At 47.9% G+C, this 12,008-nt stretch overlaps 1 protein-coding gene across 1 annotated transcript in view; it reads left to right on the plus strand.

The window, feature by feature from the left end:
• SORL1 (sortilin related receptor 1) overlaps positions 1-12,008 on the plus strand; it is a 744,876-nt gene that overhangs the window by 285,501 nt on the left and 447,367 nt on the right. Inside the window, exon 17 of the mRNA XM_085645831.1 lies at positions 2,146-2,318. Coding sequence (XP_085501957.1) covers positions 2,146-2,318 — 173 coding nt within the window. The remainder of the gene's footprint in view (positions 1-2,145; positions 2,319-12,008) is intronic.

Here is a 12,008-nt window from a genome sequence, read left to right on the forward strand (position 1 = left end):
CTGGGGTAAATTAGCCCCCGTTGCGTTGGTGACCAATATAATAGGTGAAAAGGGTATGGATTGACCGGCCCCACAACCATCCGATCCATCTAGTTCTTGCATTAGAGATATATTGGATAGTCCTGGAGCAGATTCAGGAATCGCCAACATCCTAAGGGGACTTATGAGAAGATGATTAACAGGGGAATGGGAGAGGCACCATGTTACCAGCTCTATCTCCTTATCAAGGATTCCAGACGCCCTTTGTAGGAAGGAGTCCATGGAAACTATTGTGCTTGTTGTGGCCTTCACAGGCAACGTCGCCATGACAGTTCAAGGCGAGAGCGAGATCCGCTCTACACACTCCTACTATAGCCGGGTAATGTACGCATTAGGTATGTAATAAGAGCTGGTGTGGATCAAGAAAGCCCAAAACCGAGACTGCTGTCACAATGGCTCATGTTGGGAAGAGGTGCTCCCAATACAGTGAAATCAAAGTCAAATCAAAGGGCACCAAGTCACAGAGCAACACAAAGGTTCACCGCCCTTCCCTACCTGCACCTAGAGCATTGTGCAAAACTGGGCAACCTGCTATACCTGGTCCCTGCATCCGCAACTATCTTCTGGTGACGCTGTCAATCCCAGCAGTCCCAGGCTGTCGAGCAGGTGGTAAAAAGTGGAACCAAAAGGGTAGGCCCAGCCCAGCCTCCTCCGGGCTCTGACGGGCATGGACGGGCCTGCCCCTGGCCCAGGTACGTCCTGCGCCATGGGGCCGCGGGCTTCAATTACAAATTCCTCCTGGCTCGAGGCTGGCATCACGGGGGACCAGGGAATCTGGGAAATGCAGTGCTCCCCTGGCCCACTCCCACACTCTTTGTGCGGCTGTAGAGCTGCGTTCTGCGGGTGTTGTGGGTTCTCGGTGCCATGGGGCCACGGGCTTCAATTTCAAATGCCTCCTTCTTCCCGGCTGGTGTCACAGGGGTACCAGGGAATCTGGGAAATGCAGTCCTCCCCTGGCACAATCCCAAACACTCTCTGTGCAGCTGTAGAGCTGCGTTCTGAGGGTGTTGTGGGTTCTAGTAAACTAGTAGCTTCTGACACTCCCTGGAAAAAATGAAAACAAAGGTAGAGAGTCAGACTGCTTATTGTGGAAGTAAAGGACTCCACCTTTATACATTGCACTGCAGTGTCCTTCTGGTCTAGTCTTAACATTTAGCGGAGAGTTAGTATGAAATGGTAGGTATGTACTGAAATTCCACAATTGGCAATGTCCCTTACATTAGCCCAAAGGGTTAAAGAAAACATCAGATGGACATAACATTCCAATGCACATGCCCTAGTAAGCTCTGTTCAACCTGCATGATATCATCATGTATATAACACTAGTTATGGAAATATTAGACTAAATGTGGTAGAGGAGTGCCTGTGTCCTCATTAGGCAATAGAATCATCATAATTGTAGCCAATCTCCCAGTAGTTGCTTGAATGGGAGAAGACATGTCTGATCTTCTGTTTGTGATTTTTAAGCAGACATTTGTGAGTGAATAATTTTGTAATCAACATCTGATGTTTTACGTACGGCACACTGTCATGGGTATTGACCCTGCATGACCATTTCAAATGACACCCACAAGGATTGAATATGCAACTCATCCACACTTTACTACTTATTCCGGTGTTTTTTTGAGACGTACATGGACAGTGTCAGCTGATTTTCAGAAAGAATGCAGAATTTCACTAAATGTATGAACATGTAATAATTTAAATTAAATGTAAATGGTCTTTTAAGAATGCATTTCGTATATATTTTGGAGGGTCCACTTCATATCTTTTCCTAAAGCTGTAGATGTTGAATGTTTGTTTCTTTTCCCTGCCTTTACACTAGAATTTTCCATACTATGTTGGGTTAGTTCGGAAGCGTTGATTAAATAAATGAAATCGCCCTTTCATAAAACTAGTTTATTTCTTTCCTTTTTGATGAGATATTTGGTTCTACCTTAGAAAAAGCCTCTTAAATAAATTGCCATGTATATTTCAAATGTCTTCAGTTGACTTTTACTGTTAATGGGTTACCTGAGATACCATAAAGCATTACTTATCACGTCCCTTTACCCAGCTTTGATCATACATAACTATTAAACTATTAAATATATTTTTCATGTACAGAGGAGAATGAGTTTATTCTGTATGCCATGAGAGACTCAATCTTCCGCTATGACTTGTCTACTGGGCAAAATGAGAAACTCCCTTTAGCCGGATTGAGAGGAGCTGTGGCACTGGACTTTGACTATGAGCAGAACTGTGTGTACTGGGCCGATGTTTCTCTTGATAGCATCCAGGTAAGACCATACCTTTATTTTATGTCTATATTGTAGACCAAATAAAGGAAATTTGGGTTTTACTTAAGTTTTATGTATCTGTTTATTTTGGAAAATCACATTCTGTAAAACTCTAATATACACATTTACAGTTGATTTCAACATTTGAAATATTTAAAAAATCACAGTATTTCAATTTATATATACGACTTAAAATATTCACCTTGTTACAAATTGATATAGCATAATCTTCTTATATTCAGTTAATAGGCAGTAATCCATTTCTTATGTAACCTCCAGACGTGATAGTACTTGCAAAAACGCCAATTTAGTGACAGCTGCTTTACTTAACCGTTGATCATTCATCAATTTTGGCCTCCCTACCTAACAGTTGTTCCTTATTCAAGGTATTAAGTACCTTTCTATAATTCTTTTAAGGTGGCATAAGAAGGAAAAAGCATACTGAAGTTCCATGTAATCTAGACATTCGTTGCAACATGGATCCTCATTGGATGCACGGTAAAGCTTGGGCAAAGGCTTGAGAAAGAGAGAATGCTAAACTTCTACCATGCCTGAAATGGGTCTTTCACTAGCTTTGCAGTCCCAAAGATGATTTTATCAGGATTACTGCGGATGTCCTTTAGATCAAAACTTTGAAATTTACTTCAAATATATCTTGGCCCACTGATATCTGAGCTGCCCTTGTGTGAAAGGACATCTTTTTAGGCTTCCCTATAGGAAACGTCATCAACATTGTTCTATGCTCCCACCTAATAACGTCTTTAGGCGTAAATTCAATAAGAAGTAAATAGAGTTCAAATTGAATGGCACTAGATTGTGCAGGATGTGGTAAGCCAGATATTGTTTTCAAAAATGTATTTACAGTTTTGGCTAGCAGTTGAGAATTGCTGTTACCCATATTTTGAAACCATAGCAAGCAGACAAAATTGATTGTGCCATTTAAGCCACCGTGGCCAGGCTCAGCCCCACAGTTCCCTTGTGAACCTGCTTACAGCACCCACTGTTTTGAAGAGAATAGTTTTGGTCTTTCTGATTTGATTGTCCCACTTAGTCACAGCAAATCTGACCCTCAGTCATTCAAAAAACTGAGCACAATCTATAGCAGATTTGTTCAGAAATAATTTACCCTGGCTTTTTTTACTAGGAGTAAGATCCACATGTTCGGTTTCTGCTTGATAAATAGGCCTTGGATATTACAGTAACTTTGGAAGTGGTCAAGTAGCTTTTGAATTCCCATGGAGTATGTGAAACTGACAGTGTCATCTGCAACAGACGTATAGAGATTTTCTGATCCCAAAAGATGGTGCATTGTTTACACAATTTTCTAACCACTTCATAGCACTGTTGATAAAGAGGGTAAAATGGCTTGGGGCTAGATTGCCACTTTGATGGATTCTTTGATTAAATGGCAGTGACTTTGTGGTTTCACTCTAAGGGCCACTGCGAACATTAGCAAAATGTATAGTTTGAAGGGAAATAAGGGTGTTTAACAGGCTGGGAGGGCGTGAAGGAACGGGGGCACTAACACTTGGAAGTATAGCCCCAAATCAAGCCCCCGAATCTATTAAACATGGACCATAGATCAACAAACTTCATGTAAATCGTTTCCTTCGAGCACTGTATTTCTCAATCAGAAGATGTAAGCTAAATACTTGCTGATCTGTGCTAATGTCTTTACGTACTCCTTCTCAGCAGTGAGATAACTTTATTTGTTGTAAGCCATTGCTCTAGGTAATGTAATACAAGTAGTCCGAGATTTTCTGTGATTTATTGGCCTATAATTAAAGGGGCCACCCCTGGAGCCCTTCTCAGCATAAAACTAATAGTCTGTTCTTCCTTGTAAAGATCCATAAGACCCTCAAATTATCACCAACAGAAAATGGTTCATAAGAATATGTATCTGTTACTGTCATACTAAGTGTTAGAGTGATCATTCAGAGCAGTGTTATCTACTAAAAACTACTAGAATAGGGAGAGGATTACACCAGTAGAGGTCAGAAAAATTCTTATGCCAACTTTTCCATGATGAGCATTTCAGGAGGGGTCCGAACCTCTTTAGCTCAGGAGTTAGGATTTGATAGAATGCCAGACTGTTTTTAGGACTTGATGCCTCAAGAACAATGGGCCTATATTTCTAACAATCAGGCTTTAAAGAAAATATAGTTTTCAATTGGTTATTTCTAAGATTGGCACTTAATTATGATTTCATCATTGGCTTTCGACTTTAATTCATTTAAAAGAAGCGTGTTCCCCCTTCTCCCTTTTGCCGATAGCATTGCACCAGCTAAATGTACCCTCTGGTGTAGTATTAGGTCAACATGTGAAAAAAGACGGGGATTCTAAACCAGTTTTTGTTGAAGTTGAATTATTCGTCCTTTGTGTGGTTAAAGCCCTCTCTATTAAAGGTAAAATTGTGGTTATTGGACTTGTCCCTTTCTGCAGGGTCCCCCCAGATTGTTTGCCTTAACCCCTCCTGTTTTTTTAATCAGTTTTTGTTGTTCTTTCGGACTCTGTGCACTTTATCCCAGCTAACCAGTGATAAAGTGAGTTCTCTCCTTTAAACATGGTAAAATCGTCTTACACCCATTTGATAAATTTAATTTACTTAAATCTCTAGTAGAGTAGTGCTACATGTACTAAGGCCCTGTAAATCAATGTTGCTGGTGGGCCTGCAGCACATATTGTGCCACCCACTTAGGTAGCCCTTTAAACCTTCTCAGGCTTGCTACTGCAGCCTGTGTGCAGTTTTAAACTGCTAATTTGACTGTGGCAGAGTCTGCTAGAACAACATTTGCACCGGTGGCACAGTCTGTGCCTGGACAAGATTTCTGTCCATAAAATCTACTGGTGCATGATAAATTCGGATTCCCAGATCATGGTACGTAGTGGGCTTCCAGTCGAGCACCCATAATGAAAAATTTCCTAGCTAACGTAACGGAAAGTTTCAATTTTATTAAGGACTCTGAGGCGAGGATTATGCTCTATTTTTCTTTAATTCCAATAGCAGCACTTCAAAGTTAAACAAAAAAAACACTGTTCCCATGAACCACAGGGAACATAATACAAAAACAATAGGGTGTCCATGGGTAGACAGTCCGACATCCATGCGCCAATCACAGGGCTCCTGGGGGTATGTATTCCTCTGTCCTTATCCATTCCTCCTCTTTCGATGCTGTAGGCCAGCTAGTCCCAGATCCTCACGAATCCTGTTTGCCAGAGTCGCCTGCGGAAGCAAAGGACAGCGTAAGCGAGAACCTTGGCTAAGGCTTAGTCCTGCAAGGAAGGAATTCCGTTATAGACATTCAATAGGTACAAGCGAAACGCAAACTCAGAAGAAGACCTATTACTTACCCCAGTACGAGGGTGGGAAAGGTATCCCCAGAACTGATACCCTGGGTGGGATAATCCTCGCCTCCGAGTCCTTAATAGAATTGAAACTTTCCGTTACGTTAGCTAGGAAATTTTTCATTCTATGTCAGGACCGGAGGCGAGGATTATGCTCGTTTAAAGTAGCTCACCACCAAATGTGCCATATCCAGCACTGGTTTGAAATAAAACCTTTTAAAGGTGGAGTCCAAAGACCAATCTGCCGCATTGTGAATGTCTTCCAGACCAGCTCCCAGGGTAAACGCCTTAGAGGCCATGGCCCCTCTGGTAGAATGGGCACCAAAAACACGGAGATCAATGCCTGCCTCCTGCATCACCCAACGTACCCAACGGGCTATCGTGGGGGAGGAGACCGCCTTGTGCGGTTTCCTCAGCGCGATAAGCAACTGTCGTTCTCCGGGAGGGCGGAACTCGTCCGACATTTCTTCGTAAGCTTTGAGGCAGGACACCACGCAAAGCTTAGGAGAGTCCGGAAAGGCAGGATAGGAAATGGAGGTGGTACCGCATTTCGTCCGCCTTCGGATAGTGAAAGTAACCCCAAAAGGGGTGAAAATCCTTCCTGAGACATCCAGCGCCCGGACATCCGAAACCCGTCGACAAGAAGCATAGCCAGCTTGGCTGAAAGCTCCTTCCGAGATAGAAAACGGTTCGGTTGCCAAGACAAGAAAACGTTCAGGACCTGGTTCACATCCCACAGCTGGGAATAACGAGGCTCCAGCAGCAACGAAAGACGGATGCCCCGAAGAAGGCGACAAACCCAAGGGTGCTCACCCACCGGGGAGCCGTCCACTAAGGAGTGGCCGGCCGAAATTGCCGAGCGAAAGGTATTGATGGTTCTATAAGCCAAACCGTCTTCAGCCAAAGCGGCTAAGAAATTTACAATTGAAGTCACATCTGCCGCCACGAGATTGAGATTCCGGCGCATACACCAACGCACCCAACGCCTCCAAGTGGATCGGTATCGCTTGACCGTACTATCGGCCCAAGCCTTTGACATGAGCTTCTCAGCCGTTCCCGAAAGGCCCGGGATCGCCCATCGTCCCCGGTAATCCGCCAGGCCATCAGGGCAAGGGATCCCTGCGCTATGAGCGGGTGAGGAAACCCGTCGGGATCGAGGAGAAGAGTCGGGAAGCGGGGTAGTAGGATTGGAAAATCCCACGAAAGTTCCAGAAGAACTGGAAACCAAACTTGAGATCTCCAAATCGGAGATATTAGCACAATGTCCGCCCCCTGGCGACGCACCTGCGCTGAAACTCTCGTTAGCATGGCAAACGGGGGGGAAGGCATAACCCGTCTCCTCTCTCCAATCCTGGAGAAAAGCATCCGTGCTCGTCGCCAGAGGATCTGGCCGCCAGCTGAAGAACCGGGGCAGCTGGTAATCTAAGCGGGATGCGAACAGATCCACCGAAAACGGGCCCCAGATGCTCTGGAGGTCCGCAAACACACCTGGATGTAGTTTCCACAGGCTCACGTCCTGAACATGCCGTGAGTGGAAATCCGCCACTTGGTTGTTGCGGCCCGGTAGATATTCCGCCGTGACGAAAACATGATGGTCGAGGCAATACTGCCAAAAATTTGCCGCCAGGTCGGATAGCGCTCGAGAGCGGGTCCCCCCCAGGGGGTTGATGTAACGCACCGCGGATACGTTGTCCATCTTGAGGAGGACGCAAGAACGGACCGAGTCCTTGGTCCAGCACTTGATCGCAAAGGATCCCGCCAACAGCTCTAGACAGTTGATGTCAAGCCGCTGCTCCTGTGGTGACCACACACCTCCGGTAGCAAACTCGCCACATCTTGCACCCCATCCGGACCTGCTGGCGTCGGACTCGATAACGATATCGGGCGCGGAACCGAAGATTGCCCGCCCATTCCAGGCTTCCATATTGGCAAGCCACCATTGCAATTCCTCCTTGGCCTCGGCCGAAAGGACGACTTTCTGGGAGTACGAGAGGCCCCTGCGAAGGTGGTGGGCCTTGAGGCGTTGTAAAGCCCTGTAGTGCAATGGGCCCGGAAAAATCGCTTGTATGGAGGCTGAGAGAAGACCGACTATGCTTGCCAGTTGGCGGAGGGAGAGGCGCGATTGTGCAAGGGACCCTCTGATCTCGTGACGGATCTTGGTCATCTTGCGAGAAGGCAGGCTGAGGGTGGCTGCCACCGAGTCGATCACGAAACCTAGGAATACCACTTGCTGGGCCGGAACCAGGACGGATTTTGCTTCGTTGATAATGAATCCTAAAGCCTGAAGGAGATCGACCGCCGTTTGAAGATGAGCCGACAAAACCCGAAGACATTGGGCCATAATCAAAATGTCGTCTAGGTAGACGATCATGCGCATGCCGGAAGCCCTCAAACGTTCGATCGCGGGCCGAAGAACCTTGGTGAAACACCAAGGGGCGGATGACAGACCGAACGGGAGGGTGGTGAACTCGTACACCGTGTCCCGCCACTTGAACTGCAAAAATCTCCTGTGAGGAGGAAAAATCGGAATTGCCAGGTAAGCGTCCTTGAGGTCCAGACGCGCCATCCTAACCGCTGGGCCTGAGGAGATCGCGCAAGAGATGGATGCCCTCTATCTTGAAGTGGCGGTATACCAGCCACGCGTTGAACTCCCTCAGATTGATAACTGGACGCTGTGTCCCGTCGGCCTTGTCGACCAAGAAAATATTGCTGAGGAAACCTCTGGAATGAGGCCGCGCCTCGACGATAGCTTGTTTGTCCAATAAGGCCGAGATCTCCAGGTCGACCAGTGCCATGTCGGCGGCCGAAAAGGAGAGAGGGCGAGGGGGAGCCGACTGGAAAGGTTCCCCGTGGAACTCTATGTGGAACCCTCGGACCGTCTGCAGCACCCACGCGTCCCCCGTGACAGAAGTCCAGGCCTGGAAAAAATGCGCCAGACGGCCCCCTACTTTTAGAAGGGAAGAAGGGAGAACACTCACCGGACGAGTTGGAGGCTCCACTGCCCCGACCGCCTCTGCCTTTCCCTCGGCGACCTCTGGTCGGGTAGAAGTTTCCGAATCTAGCTTGATCCTGGTAGTTGCCATTACCGGAGCCTTGCCCTCTGCCCTGATTAGGACGGCCGGACGAGCGGCCCCTGCCTCGTCCCGCCCCCCGGAAAACACGGGGCTCTATCCAACGAGGTGAAAGTATTCACAAATTTACCCAATTCCTTAATAAAGGGTTCTCCGAAAAGGCCTCCCTGGGCCACGGAGCCCGCCTCAGAGTCAGCGAGGTCGCCAAGCTTGGGGTCCACCTTGATGAGTAAGCTTCGGCGTCTCTCCGTAGAGAGTGCGCAGTTGGCGTTCCCTAGGGACACCACTACGCGCTGGGCCCAAGCAGAGAGGGTATCAGGAGAAATCAGAGAGCCTGATAGTTTGACCTCTTCGGCCATATCAAGAATCTTTGTGGCAGGACCAAGAACATCAAGAAGTTTATCCTGGCAAGCTCGCCAGGACCTGTCAATACCCCGCTTGGGGTCCTTGACAAACTTTTGCAAGAATGTCGCCATGCGGGGGTCTATCTCTGGTGTCGCAGCCACCTTGCCCTCCAGAGAAGGCCGGGGGCATTCCGCCCTAAGACAGCTCCTGGCTGTGGTCTCTAACGGCCGGCAGATCCTGCTGGTGACAAACTGGGCAACTTTCTCTGAGGGAGCCCAGTCTGAGGAGCGGGGATGCAGAATATCATTGGGATCTAAACATGTTGGCGCAAAGATTCTGCGCCTCGCTAGTCGGTTCTGGACGGGACGGCCGCCAGGGACGGGATGGGCCGGCCTTGTCGTCAGCATCGTCTGCTACATCCCCTGATGGTGCGGGAGTCGCCGGTGTGGGGTTGCTTGCTGAGAACGCCTGCTTAATGCGAGCGAAGGCATCTATATCCACCCCAGCCTCTTTAGGCCGTTTGGAAGGTGGAGGCTGAGTATCAGCAAGAGTACCACCGGAAACGGGTGAGGGCGGAGGAAGGTTCTGTGCCCTGGGTAACGCCTTCTTTATTCTACGGGAAAGGCGATCCTCCAAGGGCCCCATGGCCTGCTCCACCGCTTTGTGGATAGTCGCCCGCCGCGTCATAAAAGTCCTCATCCCATTGCAGGGCCGCTAGGGGATCCTCCTCCCACTGACCGTCCTGCTGATAAGCCTCCTCGTCGTACGACTCCATGTGTAGGCGAGGGCTTCAAACAGGTAAGTGGGGCAGAGAGGGTAACCTCTGTACGAAGGGGGGCTGGGTGTCAGCCTAAATAAAGTGCGGGCAGTGCTCGCGTTGTGAAGGGAACATAGCCCTGGGACCCACAGCCCTGGTGCGATGATAAACTTAGGGCACCCTGCCAACACTATATGGATCCCAATACTGACTCTCCAGAGCGTTATTGAGGCCTAAAGGTACAGACTCCACCCCCAAAGCGATTAGGAGCGCCAAGAGCCTTGCTGCCAAATGGCAGATACAGACAGCTGCCTAATGGCAGATACAAACTCGCTTTTAATGCGAGCGTTCGAGGTTTAGCACGGGGGGGGGGAGGGGCGTTCAAATACAAACTGCCTCAAGGCAGGACAACAGGCCACACAGGCGTAACGGCAGGGCAGGCTCCTCGGCGATGCGTCTCAGGCATTGAAAAAAAGCGCGATGAATGCGCGGAATGCCAGACGTTTCGGCGATGAGGCGCGCGCCCTCTAGCGGCAGGAGGAGCACCGCGAGCCTGGGCGCCACAGTCACCGGCCGTTAGGGAGTGAGAACGCTCCCACGGCCAGGCGAGGGAAGACCGAGTAGCGGCTCCCTCGCAAAACACCTGAAGGAAAATACATCTTCAAACGGGCAAACCCAACAGAATCTGACAGGAAAAGGCTTCACTAAATTGAACGCGTCAAATAAATAAAACTGAAATTTGAAGATAACCAACAGAATACAGTGCGCACGAAGCGCGTTCTAAACAAACAATCAGATAACACATTTCAAATGTCTCAACATTTTCCACGACAAAGTTACGAGGGAAGGGTAAATGAAAGCACTTATCTGGCTGCAGCATTAAAGAAAGAGGCAGAATGGATAAGGACAGAGGACTTCATACCCCCAGGAGCCCTGTGATTGGTGCATGGATGTCGGACTGTCTACCCATGGACACCCTATTGTTTTTGTATTATGTTCCCTGTGGTTCATGGGAACAGTGGTTTTTTTGTTTAACTTTGAAGTGCTGCTATTGGAATTAAAGAAAGATAGAGCATAATCCTCGCCTCCGGTCCTGACATAGAATCTGTAAGGCAGGGTCTGGCATGGTATTAATAAATGGGAATATGCAGGATTTATCCAGGTAGACTTGAGACCCTACACATAAGTAAACATGTTAAGTAGTTTTCCAATGGTTGTGGGGACTGCATGAATGTCCTTAAGATATAGGAGCATGTCGGCGCATATAGCGCAATAGATTGGAGTCCATCACTGAGTGGTATGCCCCACTGTTGGCCTTGTTCTCGAAGTTGTAGGCCAGTGATTCCCATTTCCAGGGAAAATAACAGCTGGGACAGTGGACAGCCCTGACGAGTCTGAATCAATATTTGTTTGCATATAAAGTGACCTGTTTTTACTCTGGCTGTAGGATTGCAGTAGAAGAGTTTAATCAAATGGACTAAGCATGCCCTATGGCCATACCCAGAAAGCACATTGAATTTGAACATATGGAGCCATTCTAGTGAATCAAAGGCCTTCTCTATATAGAGTGCCATGCACCCCGACCATGGCCATGTGAGAGGATCATACTCTAGTACCCAATTCAGGGTGGTGTTCCTGGCTGGCACAAATCCATACTGGTTAGGATGGACAAGTGGAGCTAGCAATATGGCCAGGATCTTCGCAAGAAATGAGTAGTCTGTGTTCTGGTGTGCTAGGGATCTGTAGGATGCCAGCTCCACAGTCCACCAGGCTTTGGCAATGATATGAGCAACGTGTCATGCAGTGTGGGTGGGTGGGAGGCAGGCTGCTGCCATGACTTCGTCGTATACTGTTTTCAACCAAGGTGACAGTGAAGTAGCATAGGCCTCGTAAAATTCGGGCAGTAGCCGTTCAGGTCTTGGGGTCTTGCCCGTTGCTAGTGCACATATGGGTTCCTTAATCTCAAAAAGTGTACTTTCTCCGTTAATTGTCTTCCTCAGTTCAAGCGATATCTGGGCAAGGGCGATGTTTGCCATAAAGGACCCAATTTCCCTCGTCGATGCCGTCGTCACTGATGTGCATAATAAAGCATAGTGGCTTGTGAATGCATTGTGTATGTCCCTCTGTGTGTGTAATAGGACCCCAGTGTCTGGATGCATGGATATTATGGGC

The sequence above is a fragment of the Triturus cristatus genome, chromosome 3_1 (genome assembly GCF_964204655.1).
Source record: "Triturus cristatus chromosome 3_1, aTriCri1.1, whole genome shotgun sequence".
Classification (NCBI taxonomy): Eukaryota; Metazoa; Chordata; class Amphibia; order Caudata; family Salamandridae; genus Triturus; species Triturus cristatus.